The sequence below is a fragment of the Aquila chrysaetos genome, chromosome 15, assembly GCF_900496995.4.
Source record: "Aquila chrysaetos chrysaetos chromosome 15, bAquChr1.4, whole genome shotgun sequence".
Classification (NCBI taxonomy): Eukaryota; Metazoa; Chordata; class Aves; order Accipitriformes; family Accipitridae; genus Aquila; species Aquila chrysaetos.
Genome location: NC_044018.1, coordinates 10,398,653 through 10,418,190, shown reverse-complemented (window position 1 = coordinate 10,418,190; position 19,538 = coordinate 10,398,653). Strand labels below are relative to the sequence as shown.

The window sequence follows — 19,538 nt, the reverse complement described above, 5'->3', positions numbered from 1 at the left end:
AAAACAATATACCTGAGGGTAACAAACCATGGTGGCTGTTAATGCAGCAGGGGCCAGTGGGCTGTTAGGTCTTTTTGTGTTTGGTGATGACTTCAAACTCTGAGGTTCCTGAGCACCTCACTGAAAAAGAGCATAACATAACATCAGATGGTCTGGGGTGGTTAGGGGTTATTCCACTGAAATTTGCTGGGTGTTGTGATGATGCCATTTGTTGCCTAGTTACCCTTGGCAAATCTCTTACATTTGACTTCCTAGGCAAATCATAGAATCTACTAATATTACCATTAAGGGTGGGACCTGGAGGAGCATTCAAGAATGGTTGAAATTTTCCTCTGATACCAGTAAGACTTTTCCTGCTCACTGCAAATATAACACATACATGTCAAAAGTGGCTTTTGAAAAAGTATATATTGCAAATCAAAATTTCCACTGACTTGAGGAATCTTTCCTGAGTAAATAGGAGAAATGACTCTGTTGTTGTAAGGCCAGTGGACAGATCTTATTGAGGGTGCCGGGAAGCAGGATGATAAAGAACTGAGGATGTTCTGTTCTTTCAGTCACCAAATCCTCACTAAGTGACTCATTCAGTGTGAATTTTGGCTTAGCCCAATATAGTATTCTTCACAACAGCCAAAACCAGATGATTATAGCAAAATATGAAAATATTTGCTTGTTGAATACTCTCATTTCCAGCAACTTGTAGCTCAAGAACTTCCCAAGCTCTAAGTGGCATCTTTAATAACCCTTGATAGACTTCTCTTCCATGAGTCTAACCAGTGTCTCCTTGACCCCATATATATTTTTAGCATCCATAACATCCTGGTATGAATAAAACTTAGTCCCTAAATATCTACGACTAATCAATCCTTTAAGCAGCTTCATTGACTTCTGAACTCCCACAGCAGCACTTAATTTGACTATTAATTTAATTTACCATCATCACCTTTCACTGCAAATATTTTTACTCAAAGCAGTGTACCCTACAGATGGTTCTCTAGTACCACAGGCACATGATTTCCCTTCATTTGAATTCTTCATTAGGTTCAATGGATGACAGAAATACCAGTAGTATGCGGAAGGCTATAAAGGAAGATCAGTGATATGGTGAGGGCTGAAAAAATTGCATCAGAAGGGTTTAAAGATGAATCAGGGAAGGAATGGGTGCAATACAGAAAGCAACTGAGTGACTTTATCAGTCCTGTTGTTGATGTTGAGATGAATAGTAAGAATATAGATAAAACCTCACAATAAACCCCCTTTCCTTGACTTACAGAGGTTTAAACTGTCACGAATGTGTGATCACATCAATCAATAAGAAACGTGGTGATGCACACACACACACACAGATTCAATAATCCTTGGTGACATTAGTGACAGTCACATTTTTAAGTGAAATATCAGTTCTTTCTTGTACTCTATATTAAATCTAACAACCACAGGGATTGGTCATTTACGGTCTCCTTTCATTAGCTAATGACTTAGGGCCCCATGAGCGTGCTGGATTTTCATGACCTTAAATCACAGGCTGACTTGTGTATTCCGCTGTAGCAAGCTCAGCTTCTTTGCAGAAGCTAACATCTGGGCAAAGATTAACAGAAATACCAGTTTCAATTAGTATATTTTTTTTAGACCCAACACAAATTGTCACTGACAGAACTAGGCCTTAAATGCTACATGGGAATTAGCTTTGCTAAAAATTCAGCAACAGAACAGAACTGAGCAGATGACCCACATGTCATCTGTGAAATACTAAGCTTGGTGAAATCAGTATTTTAGTTGTGACCCAAATAATGAAGTATATAGTGTTATTTCTTAATTGGTGCTGTACCACGTAACAAGCAGAAGGTTATGCAAAACAAGCAGCAGCTTCTAAAGCAACAGACATATCTATTATGAGTTCTAATCACTAAAGAAAACATCTTTTGTAAAGGTTTAAATATAACTCTCTTGCTTTTCAGATCTTCTGATGAGCTAGCTATTACTAATGTCGAAAGGTGATGCTTGTCAGCCAAGAACTACATTAGAGTCCATAACTGAATTTCAAGAGTTGTCAAGAGCAGGCTAATAAAATAGCTGCTACTAGAAGTGATGTATGAAGAAAAAAAAAAGTAAGTTCTGGTCTGGCAGGATGCAAAGTATGTTGTGTGGTTTCCCTATGTCATTTCAAATAATATGTTCAATTTTTCTGGGCTACATTTGTCTGACATTCTTCTCTTATATAATAATGATTCATTATATATAATTTATTCAAGGACTGTAACTCACCTCTTAAGTGCCTATAAATATTACTGCAGCTAGACATTTGCATTGTAAAACAAATGTGTAACACTGGGATTTATGAAAAATTCTTTTATGTTAGTTCCTTGACAGGAAAGATAGATTTTTTTCTGAAGTAAAACATTGACCTTAAAATCATCTTAAAAATCTAGCACAGGAAACAATTAACAGCTCTTCCTTCCCTGTGTTGTTCAGGTAATGTGACCATTTTGGGGAGGGCTGGGTGGTGAAGTATTCCTTGGCCATTCAAAATGGATACAGCTATACTGTTGTTACATCAGTATTACTGGGAACGTTCCCATGGTTATGATGGTAATATATAATACCTACCCTCCCACTGCTTTACAAAAGCATGAGCCATTTCTGAGTGGAGCTCTTAGAGGTGGTGGAAGGCAGGCAGATGACATTGCTATGAGGAACGGTGAAAGAAAAACACAGTCCCAGCTGGAACAAGGGCTGCACATTGTGTCACTGCACCAAGTGGTGTTAATGAAAGGGTGTGGGATGCTGGCATCCTTTATTGCCCCTGGTAAATTGGTATGTGGATATGTAGCAATTCTTCTAAAAACAGGGGAGAAATCCAGTGCAAGCTGACAACATTCATCCAGGGCACACCAAGTCACGAGAAGCTGGTACTGTAGTGATGTCCTGACCTGTCTTGCTGCCACCCTCACTGGGCAGAGTTGTTCAGTCTAGGAAAGAGACTGAAAGGAATGTACTTTGTTCTCTTTCTGTGGTGATGAGAATTAGAAGTAACGAGCTTAAGTTGCAGGAAGGCACAGTTACGTCAAACAGTAGGAAAACATTTCTAATAGGATGGCAAAGAATTGTAATGGTACACCCAGGGAGGCTATGACATCTCCGGTGCTGCTCTCCAGCCAAACCTTTAAAGACAGGTTAGGAAAATGTCTATGAGAGATAACACAGGCGTAATTACTGCAAGAATAATTCAGTGCCCATGCTCAGCTATCTCTCCAGCCTAACTGTGTTCACTCGCCCTGTCCTGCTCTGGCATCTGCCTACTCTTCCAGTTGCAGCCTCACATCAGTACCACCTTGTCCTGGCCAGTAAGAACTGCCACAGGCCAGATGTTCCTGCTTAGGGCAGCACGGTGGACAAACTGGTCTTCCCAGGCTGCTGCCAGCTCTGTTCTTCTATGATTTCTCTAATTTACGTCAAGAAGTCTTAATCCTTTTCCTGTGTTGATCACCTGCTAAGGGTGGATCTGCTCTTAGCCTACTGATCATTAACTCCATGGCCCTCAGTATGGTAGTTTTAGCAGTGTTCAGGCCATGTGATGGGCTGTAGGCCAAAAACACAGTAATGCAAGCAGTCTCCCCGAACAGTGCTGAACAAAGAGGAGATCAAGATCCCTCAACCCTCAGTTAAATATACAGTGGTTGTTCATGACACCAGGTAGTGCAAACAGGAGGGCTGTCCTGAATTAATTTCTCCTGCCTGCTATTCTCTGCCTGCTCTCTGGCAAGTCATTTATTTTCTCCTCAGGTTTTTTGTTCCCCTTTTGCAGGATGGGATAAACAAGCTTCCTAATTGCACCAGGACACTGTGAGAACAGACAGGATCAGGTACTACCTTTGCCCGTATATAGTTTTGCCTTTAGCTGCTCTCAAAGGAAATATGAGTGCAGCTACATTCTTGGTTTCATACTTATTTACACAGGGTTGTAGCAGAGCATGCACTTTAACACCATGTAACACTCCTCATGTCTTAAACGGAATCCATCCTTTAACTCTGATTTGCTCCTGCTGTACAACCTACAAAACAACAACAACAATAACACCTGCAGGTTAGCAAAATGTTTTATTATACTGAAACATACTGTACATAGATGAGAGCCAATGCTTAAGTTTTATGTGTCCCATCACACCAAAATATCTTTATTATATTTTCCATTGGCTTAAAAAGGAAATACTAATAGAGATAATTTCATTATTAAATATATATATATATATATAAAATGCTTTCTATTTATTTTGTTCTATATTAGAAAGGCAAATTTGGGGATAGTGATATGGCTTACATATATTAATATTTTCCCTCTGGGGAGCTTGTCTTCACATCTGGATAGAACACATGTGGAATGAGTTCAGGAATCTCTTTCTACATGACAGCAGTTATCTAGCCACATTAGATGTAAATTCAGCATGTTTAACCAGAGTGCCTGAGCTAAGGAAGAAAAAGGGTAGTCTGGGATGCCTGTTCTACCATGTTTTTCTTTTCCTGCTATTAAAATTTCTTCAGAATATTTTCATCTTATTTTTCCTCTAGATAATCCCCAGTTTGTCCTCCCTTGTTTTAACCATTGCCATAGTAATGAACAGACCACTGTTTTATCAAAAAAACTCATTTTAGCTTAGTGGAATTAATCACCATGGCTGCTGCTTTAAGTTCTGGGAAAAGGGAAGGAGAGAGAGAGAGTTAGTGATGCCAGAGAGCAATTCAGAGTTCCTCCATTAGGACACCTGCACTGAATCACCTCCTGGAGAAATCTCTTTCTCTCCACTAACTAGTGGAAGCCCAGGGAGACTTGGCTGGAAAAAATTAGCCCTTGTTAATCCTGAGTGGGTTCACAAGGGTCCTACAGCATCCAAACCTCCTACACACTGCAACCTCTGCATATGCCTGGAGCTGAACTCTTAGCCTTCTTCAGTCATTTCCTATTCTCCCCAGGGCTCAGAGATGCATAGCGTCTAGCGTTTGCAGTCCTATAAGTTCTCTTACAAGTTCGCATTTGCGCAACAACAAAGGCAGCAGATTGTCAGGCTTAGCTGGGATTTCAGTGTTTCTCTGAACTATAGAGGAATCGTTACCTATACTTAACAGTTCCTGGTTATAAATTACTGAAATACCAGTCAGGGAGGAAAGGGCTGCTATAAAAATGCACAGGATAAAAGGAAAGTGACCTTTCCAGTGGGCTGAAATAGACTGTCTAAAATGACAGGAACAGCATCCTGTCCTGCCTCAGACCATTTGTTGGACACTATTCACAGTTGCCATGTGTGCAACAAGCTTACCATTTTCAATCAGGACTAACTGGCTGAAACTGTACTATGTTGATACTAAAACAGTAGTAGACAATCTGTAGTGCTAGGTCCTTATCCACATTCCCTGTAAAATCCTGAAAATCTAAGGCAACATTATACCACAACTGCTGTTTTGAAAACATGATGTTGAGCCTCTCCTATTCAAACTTGCTGCTCTCTATATCATGGTACACAAATGAGCACTGTGACAGTAAAGACATCTGGTCAACTCTTGCTACCATCACTTGAGCTCAGCAGGAGTTTGCTAAATATGTATGTTTAAAAAAGACTTGTATCTTGGTTGTTGATAGATTCATTTTCCTGGATATACTGGAGAATGTCCACTTCATTCATTGTCTGAATCCTGTTTTCCTTTGGCTTTGCCAGTGGAGAATTACTGCTCCTGGGGGCAACTGCTGGCTTCTGAGGCAGTGGTGGTTTTGATGGTACTTTAGGTTTCGGTTTGGAGGTTACTTTCAAGAGCTGCTCTAAATCATCTTCAACTCTGAATGAAAAGAAAACATCAGTAATATCTTAGGAATTTCTGAACTGTTTTTTGTTTTATAAGAAAATGCAATCTTGCACGATAAAACTTTCTGCAAGAAAGGATCAACGTTGATGAATTTTGTTTTAGGAAGAGCTTTCCATCAAAGTTTCAATGTTGCCAAAATAAGAACTGTGTTTTTATAATGTGGTTTTTCAGTTCACCGTACAAGTTAATTAATTTTACAGCATGTTTTCAAATGTCTAAATTAAAAGCAATTATCAAAAGAAAAAGAACTTGATTTTAGCTCCGGTAAAAAATGCTTTTGATTTGTGAGGGGATGATTTGCTTCCCAGAAATTTTCATGGGATAGTATAATTTTTCACATTCAGCTCCGCTTCCTCTTCATCCCCATCCCCCAAGACTGAGATTGAGTATCCCCCACGCTCAATCATGAGAAACTGGAAAAACTAATGGCTTTAAAAATATTGTGTTCACATTTGCTTCCAAGAAACTGAAGAAGTTTTACAATCTGTGACCATATATAACAACTCTTTTGGTGACCATTTCCCCCTATTACTTAGTGAAATAACCCAAAACACCTGAAACAGTTAAGGATGTTTTCCACCTGCACTGTTTGACCTTATCAAGAGGCACAGCATGCTGTGCATGCCCAACTCTGCTCCCACAGGAGCTGTTAAAGATTTTGAGAGCGCCCTTATAACATTGTCTTGTGACTCCAAGAGGTATCTGCCTTTGGAAAGTGAATATGTGGAGGAAAGGGAAAGAAGGTTGTGACACATCACATCTCTAAAAGATAGAGCAGAGATGGTAAAGTAAAAATTAGCATAGCTAGAGAAGTCTTTACAGGTCACAGTAATTTCTGCTCTGAATCAAGATAGCCTCATGTTTTGGTCCTCTGAGCACAGTGCTCAAACAAAACACTATAAGGCATAAACACAGTTGTTAATTTCCCAGAGGCTTGATTGATAAATAATTGTTAAGCAGTCAAAACCCAACCACCAATCCATGCAGATAGTCAGCTGTGTAATGACTAGCTACAAAGTGAAGCCTCTGATAAAATACATACCTCATATATGCTTACAAAATACACGACTTGCAAAAGGCTCCACCTCTAACTGTAGCATACAAAATCAAGAGAGCTAAAGCATAAGAAGAGCAAGCAAAAACTTTACATGACGGACCAGGAGCCAAAGATCAAGAGGAACAGTAGGTTTGTAATATGTGGGTATCTCCTTGCCAGACCCCAGCTCTAGTGTGATACACTTACCCTACAACCATATTGTCTTAGGCAGTGAAATGACTTAACGATTTAATTGTTTACAAGCACTGTTATAAGCTGTTTTTACCAAACTTCAGTATCAACTCCATCAGCCCATAGGCTGTAACAGTGCCAGCAGTAAAACTCCCTCTGCCTCAGCCAAAGGGTAGCCTGACAGGGAAGCTACAAATGAATAGGAGATGAAATTAAGGTGCAGGAGTTATTCCAAAGGGATGGGTATTTTCTTCAGTGCTAAAATTCCCTTTGAATAGTTTTACTTAGTTCACTCTTAGAAAACTTGTGAGGTAAGAAAGTCTGGTCAAGTGATTCTTAAACAAGAAAGGAGTTGGCAGCACATGTGCAGCCCATCGTCTCCCTCTGTCTCTGCTAGAGCACTACGTCAAGAGGTGGCACAGTCCCTCCATCCAGGAGGATGGGCTGGATGCTCACTGGAACAGGATACCATACGGGGAGTCTAAGGAAGGTGCCTTTTTAGTTTCTACAAGCCCCATAGGTAGGCAGTCCCTGGAGCATCGATCAGTTTCACTTTATTTCATGTCAGGTATTTTTTGGTCCTTCCACTCATTTGTCTTCTGTAATTCCTATCTTCCTCACTGCCAGGCAATGAGGCTGTCTTGGTGGGGTTATCCAGACCGCTGCAAAGCCACTGGGATAACTTCTGTTGACTAAATGGGACTGTGATTTCTCCCTTTCTTTGTTCACTGGTAGCCTTAGGAGAGATACTGTAAATGCCTCTACCACATGGCGGAACAATTGGGGGGGCCTTCTGCAGTTAACGTAGGCAGTTAAAGCAAAGCTGAGCTCTTCCATAATTTGGGAAGCAACTGATTAGGGTAACAGGGCAGGACCATGGGGAACATGATCAACAGAAGAATCAACGTCTCTGAGACACTTTATTACTCCATCCCTAGTGCACATTGTTTGAATGTTAAAATCACAGGTACTTCAAGAGCTTCAGCACCATCAGGTAAGGATCCCACTATTATTGAGAAAAACCTGCATGATTTCGAGGGTTTCTTTTTTATGTTCACCTTTATTAAAAGCTCTGAGGAACGTCTGTACTGCCCAGGCTGAGATAAACTACACTCACCATGAATTGGCCATAAAGTAAACAAGGATTAGCCTGAATTTTCTGCTGTATAAATGGTCAGAACCCTTTAAGGTAAAACCATTCTCGAAGTCAGATCTTTTTGTGACTCCCATAGGGAATCTAAAAAGGATCAGTTTTAACCAAGGCTAATCTTCTAAAATCAACTGCCTGAACATTGATATCTAAAACTAGAAAATACCTAAACAGACCAACTGATGGACAGAGCAGGGCCACTGTCCCACAGCTCTGAACCTTGATCTCTACCTTGTGGACTTGTATTCCGGCAGGCAGCTCCTCAAATTTCACCCTCCCAGTAATTCTGGAGATTATATTCTCTTTTATTTAGACAAGATTTCTGATGTCTTTTAGTTTCCATGATTCCCTGTGGGTGACATATCCCACCTAACTTAGAAAACACCTTGTCAGTGTATTTCTTCTTCCTGAATTCCTCATCTACATAGAAGAAATTAATTTAATTTAAGCCCAGGCATTTTTGTTTGCTGCAAACTCTGATATCCAAGAGATACCACACCTGTGATCACATTGCCAAGACATGTTCTTGCTCTCTTTGCTGTGTAATAAACAAAACATGTTAGGGCTGGTATTTCTGAAGATTAGCTTTCTTCAGCTGATCTGATGCCTCCCTTCTTGGCATAAACAAATACTGAATGAATCAGTGTCCATGTCATAAAGTTTTGGTCATAAATAACAGAAACCATAATAACCAGATGAACAATATATACATATACATACAGCTACATGGAGGAAGCATGATTTTGAACTAGGTGCACTGCCTGAGAACTAGCTGCACTGCCCAGAAGGGGCAGCAGTAAATACAACTCATTAACCTGATCAGATGGAACAGCTTCCTGAATTCTCTATTCCTGTGTGGCTCTATATTAATTTCTGTGCTAACCACAGCAACAAAACCACTCAGCATAGTCATAAAATACCCCCAAAAGATGCAGTCCAGTAGGTTGTGGGGGTTTTTTGGGGGGTGGGGCATTTTTTTGGTAGTGTGCTTTTATGCCAAAAATTCTGCAGGAGGTGATTTTTCAAAGTCTGGAAGCTAATCATGTAAATCTCCTTTTCTTTATACTGGATTTTTTCAAGACCTTGGTTAGACAGAAGTCTTTTACAGAGAACACAGCAGATAATATGTGGTCTTTGTCTCAAAACCTGCTTTTCAGTGCTGCAGTGCCAGGCAAACTGTTTGATCCACTGCTGTTTGATCATGTGAGACACAACTGTCTTTGGAAAACTAAAGAGGTAAAATGCAAAATGCCTCAGGCAGAGATAGAAACAAGGACTTCTATTTCTTGAGAAGCAAATGAATTGTTACAGTGCATAACTACCACCATATTTAACTCCAGGCCAGGAGGAGGAAGAAAAAAATCAAGCAACTATTCTGAAATAACAAGATTAAAGGAAGAACCTTCCCACCCCCATCTTTTTATAGACAATCAGGCACAGAATCCATGTAATTAATCATTCTCTAATTAGTCTCTTTCTTTTTCTGTAATGGAAAAGCAGCGCCACATTGTTTAAAATTCCTGCCATACTGTTGTGCTGATTCACAGACTCTATTGGTGGAAATTCTCTTTGTTTCCAGACACAGAAAGCAATCAAAACCCTTACTGAAGAAAGGCTGTCACAAAGGCCTATATATGACTGCTAGCATGTGGACCTCAAGACAGTAAACGAGTTCTGACTTGGAGACAGACGCAGCTGCCATCAGAACATCAACATTTTAGATGCCACTTCTCTGAACGCTGTCCTGTCTATCCGGGCAAGATCTTTGGGACAGGAATGACTATATGCGTGTACAGCATCTAGCATGATGGGGACAGTGACCTCTGCTTGCTCAGAATGCTCTAATGAGGAGAATCAGTAATGAAAGCAAGAGACAAAGACTCCCATAATTCGCTAAAGTATCGAAAAGAATCATGCCTGAAGCTGGGTTATGCAACTCACAGCAGTTCTTGCAGAATAGACTTTTATCTTCCCCTATCTTATTATCGGTGTCTTTATTTTGTCTGGTGTTAATTCCAAGTACGAGAGATACCTTAGTGAAACCTTGGGGAGAGGTGTAATATCACGTACATGACTTGGGAAAAGACTTGTGCCCCAAAATAGGCAGGAGGCTTTGAAGTATCTGTTGACCATCACTTCTGGTCAGTAGAGACAGTGTGATGTCTAACAAGGCCCGTGGAAATTATACAGGCTGGAGTTAACCACAAGAGTACAAAGCTGTGTAGGAGGTATCTCCCCTCCCGCTCCTGCTTTCCCTTGCAATCCATTACAGGTAAATTCATACTGGTACTTTAACCAGTGCCAGGAAATATGTCTGGACACTGGAACATGAGAGTCTGTACTGTTGAAATGCTAGAAGAACCACTGGCACAGCTTTGGTCTGGGACAGATTAGCCCTCCTCCAAAAAACTCCCAGGTACAACTCGGAGCTGGCGCAGGACAGGGACCATTCCCAGCAGGCGGCTGCATACAGTCACCTTGTTCTGCAGCTGGAGAGAGTCTAATGGCATGGATGCAGCCCAGTGGTGCTGTCTGGCCAAGGGCCAGAGAACAGGCTCATTAGTACAGGTAAGTCCTACATGCATATGGCCACAAGAGCCCTCTGAGGAAAACAGCCTACTGGTTAGATCACTCACCCAGGAAACAAGGAAATTCAATTTTTACAATTTGAACCAGAGAGCTGGTTCAATTTTTCCCCAGCCTGAAGAAGTTCAAAACTCTGTCTCCTGCTTCTCTAGAAAGTTCCCCAATCACCAGGCAAAGCCATAGCTGGGGCAGGGGAGAGTAGGCAGCTTCTACCCCCCAGCTGAAGATGTCTGTCAAAAATGTAAGTAACCTGGGGCAAGATGGTTGAAATCTGGTGACTCTCAAGCCTAGCAAAAGCACCTCTTGCTACACTAGGAGAGACTAGGACTCTAGGTCACCTCTCTGCATTATTCTATACAACACATACATGTTCCTGGGGGTGGGGCAAGAATTAATGTTTCCTGTCTGGCAAAAGCCTTTCTATTCTGTTGGCTGAGTTTACTTTGTAGCTCTTCCAGTGTTTGTAAGTAGCATCCCTATACATCACAGGAAAAATGAAATGAAAAAAAAAAAAAATGCTTGAAAACCATCACAGAAAGTGCTCTTGGGCAGCAAAGAAAACCCACCAAAAACTGGTAGGAAAAGAAGAATTTATTTGTTTACTGAAAGCTACTGCAGCCAAATCAAGGTTCTTTCCCCACAATCAGGTCACAGCAAGCAAGGGAAACTGCCCTGGAGTGGTCAGGAAATTTCTGACTCAGTGATTGCAACCTCGTCTACCACCTGCCCATCACCCTAACAACCCTCTGCCCAAAGGATCTAGATTTAAACCCTCTGGAGTTTCTCAAAGCTGTTCTCCCAACGATGGTGCTGCTGTCATATCCTCAGGACAGTGAGAAAGCATTTCTCATCATATGGTGCTGGAAGTGGTGTCCCGTATGACTCCTGGCTAGTCTGAAGATGGAAGTGTTGCTTTCTGAATTCAGCATCTGCTAATGGCCTGCTGAATGAAGAACATACAAACTTTTTCTGCTTCAAGGGTGGCAACAGTTCCTTGGCAAACCTGAAGCTAACCAACCTGCTCAAGAAGCTGTATGGACTGAATGTTGTTTAGAAATGGCCATTGTTAGGATGACATTTCACAAACAGCTTCAGCCTCTACCAATATAATGCTCCTCAAAGGGTCATCACTTGCATCACTGATGCCACAGCTCGCAGCTGTAGAAACAGATCAACCTGTAAATACAGACAAAACTCATCTTTTAAGGGCACAGGCAGGATGATGCAGCTGTAGCACAAAGGTAAGAGCTGGATTGTCCCTTTCAACACCAGCAGTCTTAGATCAGTGTAATCCTAAGACAGAATACACCAGGTCTGCCATCACAGGGCAGCAGAACTGGGATCCCGCTGCTGACACTTTTCTCAGCGCTGGAAAAAGACAAATGTTATGCTGACAGCTGCTTCCTTCCAGTTCAACTCCCTATTCATTATCAAAGGTGAAGTTAATTAAATCTCTCCTGAAAAGCTGCTCAGACAACTGTGATAATTATTTCAGGCTAGGATGTGTGATAATTTATGTAATTCTGTGGGCCCACAGAGCTGCTGCAACATTCACAGGATCAATTCTAAGCATTGGTTTTCCACAAAAACCTGATCCATCACACCAGGCAGGCACGATTTAGATTAATGAGGCAGAAGAGGTCGACTGCAGTCTTGCTGCATGAAAACTTAATTTGCATATCTGTGGCCTCTGGGTGGACAGAGATGAGAAAATAAGATGGCATGAGAATCCATGATGGGAGAATTTGCAGGATACTGATTTCTGCAGCAGTTGACTTCTGTCTCTAGCTTAAATGGAAATCAGACCTGAGGAGGAGCTTTGAGAGTGGAGGTAAATGGCTGAATGCATCCAGATGGAATCATTATATGGTATGACGTGACCCAGGAAAATGACAGGAGAAAAGAGAAGCCTGGTCCTAAATCCATTCCCAAGGATAATTCTTTTAACATCTGGGAAAGGGTTGATCAGCTACCCTTTCATCTCACTGCAGCTGGTCACCTTGCACCCTGGAATAATCAAAAGTATTGGGACCCGGACTTCTTGGAAGAGCCTGGGTTCCTCTGTATCCCTGTGGTAAAAAGATAAGCCGAAAAGACTCGGTTACCTATCCCTCCCTTTCTCAAAGTACATCCCATGAAGGAAGAGTATGACGTGCTCCTTTTTTCCTGAAGGCAACATGAAGGGACTTGACCTTGCTGGTTCCTACCACTGCAATTTATCTCTCTTCCACAAGTTCTGGAAGGACATTCAAGTACAGCGCTCTACAGGCACCTCACTGATGTATTATGGCAGACCTAGCGGTAGGAAAGAGTGCCTGCGTCTACAATGCCAGTGGTTAGTGTGGTAGCTCACCCAGTTTCTCCATCACCATCACTTAATATTTTTGGTAGGCCAAGAAATTAGTAACCAGTAAAAGGCTGGTAAATGGACAGGAAGAGGGAAGATATTTGTTTGAATGTATATTGGTATTTTGCCATAAAAAGAAATCTTTCATTGCACTTACAAAGCAATTGGTTCTTCTCAAAGCTCAACACTTCTTAATGTAAAGTAGGTGATTCTATTTAAAATACTAATTCTCGTTTCATTTGAGCAGGTATCCACAGAGAGCACAGTCTTCAGTTTGCAATGAGAACGTTTATCATATTCTCTTCTCCCTCATGTTGTGACAAGCTCATCCTACGCACATTTTGCAGACTCATTTGTCTCCATAACAGTCTCTTCCTCGAGAGTTACAAGTCACTGCTGGGGATTCACTGCTGTGCTGACAGTGCTGTGGTGCTACTGCTGCTACAACCACCCAGGTACCATAAAGATCACAAAGGACTTGGCTGCTCCTGTGTTCTGCTCTGAACATCATCTTTTTCCCATCTCCCCTTTGGAAGAAGAAAGTTCTGCCTTCCCCTGCCTTAGGCAGTGCTCTCCTATCTCTACCCATGATTCACTGGAAAGTACATTTTCCAGTAAGTCAGACATTTCTCAGATCTACCACATGCATGTGAGCAGACCACATGGTACATGCAAATTTATACTTCCTAAATCAAGGGCTACCACATCTGCATTATTCAGCTAATCCATCTGCGTACAGTGAACATGTCTAGGTTTCTAGACCTACTACAGACCTGCTGGTGCATCATAACTCAGGATAGTCTTAGGTCTTGACAAAATGTGTCCAGGCAGATTTTCTGTATGGTATAACAGAGTATGTCCAACAGACCGAGACGTTTGCCAGTTTTCCTCTAGTAGCTTAGCCAGCTGTAGCCCACTAAAGAAATGGGTTGTCACAGCTCCTGCTTTGATCTGAGGGCTGGGGAGAGATTTCTTCAGTCCCCTTTGGGAAAGGAGAGGGATTGTCAACATCTACAGGGCAAAGGCAAGATTTCTTTTTAGGCCTCAAAATATGCTCAAGCCCCCATGCCAGAAAGATTGCAGGGTTCAGCTCACATTGAACATTTCGTCTCACCACAAAGGGTCACTGCCTAGAAAAGAGACTGGGGTGCTGCCCTGCAAGAACAGGTAACACCAGTCTGGTGATAAGGGAAGGTGAAGGATTATTCAAATGCTGCCTCTACATTTATGAGACCTGACAGTTCTGCTAAGGCTTCCAGCTGAACAGAAAACAAAGTGCATTGTGCATAACCACTTGAGAAAGTTCAGCTACAGGATTTCAGGTGACTGCAATGAATTTACATAGAGGCAAGGTGAAGGATTCTACTAGGTTAAGACAGAACTGCCACTCCTCTTCCCTGCTTTAACAGCTTCTCCTTTACCCCCAACTGCCTTGCATTCAGTCTACCACCTCTCTATGATGTGCAGAGAACAATGTGAACTAGGTTTATCAGGGGGATTTCAGAGGGTGTTAGGCACATAAAGAGGTCAACAGATCCTGACCTATCTGCCTATACTTCTTGCACACCCACGAGTTGCCAACTTTCCCATTGGACCACTGGCATGATTTTCTGCTTCATTACATGTATTCATTTCCAACTGGATCCTGATGACTTGTCAACTACTGAAAGCGCTGGGACAATTCAAGAATAAATGAAAACTACTGGAATTTAAAAGAAATGGAATCTTTTTTCCCATGGGTTTCCATAACCATCTGGGCGTGCTCCTAACACTGATGACCCTAAACTGATTTAAAAGCATGGTCTATTGGTCTCGGAGCAGACTTCAGAGACCTTTCTCTGCCACAGAGGAAGAGAAAACATATAATCCAAAGGACATTAACATGACAGATGGAGACGCTCTCTCCCCTAGTGGATAATAATGTAAGGACTGCACTGAAACAGGCACTTCTAGCCATATGAACAATCTGGATCAAGCACTGTATGCTGAGATTGCTAGCAGAGGAGAAAGCAAACATGAAAATATTGCAAGCACATACGTGTTTGCTCCCAATATACCACAGGACTAAATCGGGTCACGTCCTGCCTCATCAGCTTCCATAAACATCAGGTGGGATGTCAGGATGTAATGCAAGATGGCACCCAACCCAATTTAACGTTTGTTTAAATTAAGTCAGGCATTACCGCTGAGATAGCTAGCACTTTTGCATGCGTAGAAAGCAATAGCTGCAAAACTACCTGCTTCAGGAGAGGTTTAAAACGACACACAGATTCTCTCTCCCGGGTTTAGTACCTACTGTGGAAATCATACATCCTAACAGGAGCTGGCTGGCAAGAATTAGCACTGGAAGCAGGTTGGCCTCATCATTCAGATGCCAGCCTGAGATCTAGAAGGCATGAATTTGACTCTTTACTGCAGCACAGATTCCCTGGTGATGCTGGTCCCAATGAGCACTGGCTCCCTGCTTGATCTCTTGAGGATTATCAGTGCAGGCAAACTAGCCTTGTGAGAGAGATGTCAGGAATAAAACACATTATGTGATGATATGTTCCAGTGCTACACTATCAAGGGGGCAGGTAAGTGTAAGAGCAAGTACATTATTCCCTCCTGTAACTCTGAGCTCCAGCCCTTCTTTCCACTAGATTAAAAATTAAATGCAGGGTGATAGAGATTTTAATGAGAGTACTTTCCAGCTGTGGAGGTGTGCAGAGGATTACTCCTGGAAGTGTGCACGGAGATCTGTGAGCGATCAGTAGAAAATCATTCCTCTTGTGGCAAGAGCCCCTGATTTCAGCTCACTGAAGCTGAATTCCTCTTTGTTTCTGGGCTTTGTTTCTCACCTTTCATAATGGATGTCAGTTTTCACCCCCTGTGCATTGCTTGCAGAAAGCAGAAGTGTCATGTTAGAAAACAAGGACTAGATGGCATGCCTTGGGCCTTCAAGACCCTTCCTTTGGAGTCACATAATAATACCTTGCACCCTACCTTTCTCAAAGGGTCTTCCTAATTTACTTTTTCATGTGTTTGATTTCCAAGCTCCATGACACATATCTTACATTTTACTTGTAAGTACAAGTGTTGATTCACAGTTAGCATTCAAAGTATTTAAGCTTTGCCCTCAAATTCATCTCTTTTGAGGTCTAAATAACTGCTCAGATCACCTCCATCCTACACGACAGTTTTGAGATGTGTACCTCAGCAGTTCTTCAGTGTCCTCCTCAGGATCTGTATTCAGCACATACTCCCTGTTCTTACAGGCAGCTGGCAGCAGCAGTGAGTCACCCAGTCTTACCACCCCACCAAGGTCTGGATCTTCAAATAACTTCAGATCTAGAAAGAGGAACCAGAAAATGCTGTAGTTAAATCATGCTATGTAATACAATACCTGCACTAACACTAGCTAGTAAACCTGGCTACTGGGCTAAAAAAAAAGAACACGTAGACAATTCTTTTTTTACAAGGACTTCCAATCCACAAAGTGCAGTAATACTCTGCACTCTCAGGACTTGGTAAATCTGCTTTCTTCTTGCACTCAAAAGTAGGTCACATTACTCTTGTTAGTGTGGCATGAGTGACTGTGGGACAGCCAGCTCCCACAGACCTATAATATCCCCACCCAAAACGTCAACAGTGAACAGCTATGAGAACTACAGGTCTTATTTATTCTTTCTGAATGATTCTAGATGATTCTGTCCCAGCTAAAGATTTGCCTTAACATTCCCAAGTCATTATTTAGCCTGTATACTCTGTATCACTACATTTTAAAAGCTCAGTTATACACATGCTTTAGATAAAACAATCTGTGTATATATAAATATAGAACAGATTTACTCTCTTTCATCTTCTTCCTGGGACCAACTGATGAGAAATCTTTTTCTGGGCCAAAGAGTCCTTCATCTGGATCTACTTCCTCTTCAAAAATGGTTAATCTGGGTTTCTCTTGCTTTGTTGGAGGAACAGATGCCTTCTTTGGTTTTTTAGTTCTAAAACATAAGAGACAAGAAAGTCAGCTGCAATTCTTCATTTAACAAGAAAGATTTATGGCTAGAAAGTCTCAAAAGCTGAAAATAGATGGAGGCTGGGAAGGGATTAGAGAAAGGTACATAGGCACTGCTGGCAGGAATGGGATATTGAGCTGGAGGGACTGTTGGTCTGACATACTCTACCTGTACTCATGTTTTGTATTCTTAAGAACTATCAAGGAACCCAATGGGAACTGGAAGAGCAGGGCTAACAATGCTGTACTGTGCAAACTACCACTCAATCACATTTGTTTTAAGCAGTTTTATTCCTCTTACACAGAAAACTTAAAATAAGAGAGAAGACCAGTCCAGCAACACTGTCATAGACAGATAGAAAAGGGATGGCTTGAAAAACAAAGTGCAGGTTGGACCATTACACTGATCCCTTTGGACAGGTTTTTAAAAATCTCTTTGGCTCCATTTCCTTGCCAGTGCCTGCTGCTGTTTTTGACTGCTGCATACTCCTTTCATAAGGGTGTTAGACACTCCCCTCATCCTTCCCAGAAGAGAGAAGATATGAAGACTACATCACCTTTAAGTTGAAGCAAGCAGGGACTGGAAGATACTTGGTTAGACAGACTGCCATTTGCAGAATTTACAAACGTCACTCAGTACTTTCTTGAACGAAGGACAGGATTAACTTCCTCTAAATTTAGTCTTCTAAAAATTTGACAGTGAGACAAAGGTAATTTTTAGGCTTCTCCTCTACTCAGTGGAAAGAGACACACATCTCCATAGGACAATTAATCCCATCTATTTTGAACACTGGTATCTGGATGAAATAAGTCTCTGAAGATCTCTTCCTCTCCCCACTGGCTGGAGAAGAAAGCTAAAAACTAGTTTGGATTAGAGGCCTCATTTGCACGTGGCTTAAACAAGGAGAGCTGAATCCCCTTCCTAGAAGAGAGTGAAAAGCATGTACCTCTTGCTCTCATACCTAGGAGTCACATTCTGCTAGCTGAACCTATAAAGCAGCTTTCACAGTAGGGCAGCTTGAGTTATGAGGCAAAAAAAAGAAAATTTAGATAACAGGAGAAAAACCTTGGGTGAAAAGTCCAATTCAAACTAAGCTGAAAGAGAAGAATTCCTCAGGACAGCATGTCCTTCCTAAGAAATTGCCATATTTCAAAGATCCTTACTCTTAGCAGTCACGGCCTTGCAATTTCTAAGGTAGCCCCTTTGAGTGCCTCTTACAATAGAAGATCTGATCTTCTCCTTTGCAGAGAGCAGGTCAGGTTTCAGCCTAGAGCAAACCCAATTATCAGCACTTAACATGCCATAGTCATAAAAAACTAAGAACAAGGTCAAAAGATTACACATACATTCCAACTACATTAAAGAATCTTGTAAAATCCTCTTCCGATTACAGCTGCACACAAAAGAGTGGAGTCCAGTTACTTCCAGTTATTTTCACAACTTTATTATCACCAACATAGAACTCAGGGATGATACTACCTTGCTACCACCACTTTGTCTCTTAGCAATGGGAAATGCTGCACTTTAAAGCCCTAAGAGCAAGCCCCACGCAGAACTTAAATATGGCCTTATTTGGAAATATACCCTTCTCAATATACTAAAGGTATCCGCAGTTGTCAGCAACTAATTTGCTGAACTATTTATTATACAAACCTTCTTTTTAAAGCAGGAGAAAATTCCATTACTTTCTTTTTTTCACACTTATATTCATTATGGATATGCCTTGAGTGACTTCTGAATTTGAGCTACTTTTGAAAGGTCAGCTCCAAGGAACTGCCTCAAACTGAAGCATTTGTAAAAGAGCCTCCTTCCAAAACCTGACAAAGTCTAAAGTTATAATATGTACAAGCCAGACAGCTTTCACCCAGGATTTCGTCACAAACTCAGATTCATTGCTTTATTAACTGTGGTAAGAAATCTATCACTCAAATGAACCTCAGTATTAAAGGAAAAGGTAAAAAATGAGAGCTATTGTATTTAACAACAAAACCAGAAGAACAGTAAGACTGAGTCTTTCAGAGCTGAAAAACTGATTAAAAACGGAATTAGTAGACACAAATAAATGTAATCTACTGGGGAAGTAGCAACCTTTGTTTGCATAATTCATGCCTTGCAAAGTATTCTTTGAGAAGTAAATGACAATATAGATGAGGATTTGCCAATCTACAGAATGCCAAAAAGTCTTTGACAAGATCCCTTGTCCATTCAGAGAGTTACAGCAGCTCTCCTGATGCATAAGAGCCTGTTATGACACAGGTACTTATAAACATGAGCCAATACATTTCCAAGCAACAGGTCTCCACCCCAGTGAAGTTAACAAGGAGTTTACTAATAGTTAGCTAAAGTATTTGCAGCAATGAGTACCAGAGTGGTGGG

General features: G+C 41.4%; 1 protein-coding gene across 2 annotated transcripts in view; it reads right to left on the bottom strand.

Moving 5' to 3' along the window:
• Positions 1 to 4,079: 4,079 nt before the first annotated feature.
• Positions 4,080 to 19,538, bottom strand: part of HS1BP3 (HCLS1 binding protein 3) — a 54,582-nt gene continuing 39,123 nt past the window's right edge. For both annotated transcript variants that reach the window (XM_030037719.2, XM_030037718.2), the window contains exons 5-7: positions 16,996 to 17,147; positions 16,359 to 16,494; positions 4,080 to 5,826 (exon numbers count right to left, since the gene is read on the bottom strand). In XM_030037719.2, coding sequence (XP_029893579.1) covers positions 5,601 to 5,826; positions 16,359 to 16,494; positions 16,996 to 17,147 — 514 coding nt within the window. In that variant the 3' untranslated portion in view covers positions 4,080 to 5,600. The remainder of the gene's footprint in view (positions 5,827 to 16,358; positions 16,495 to 16,995; positions 17,148 to 19,538) is intronic.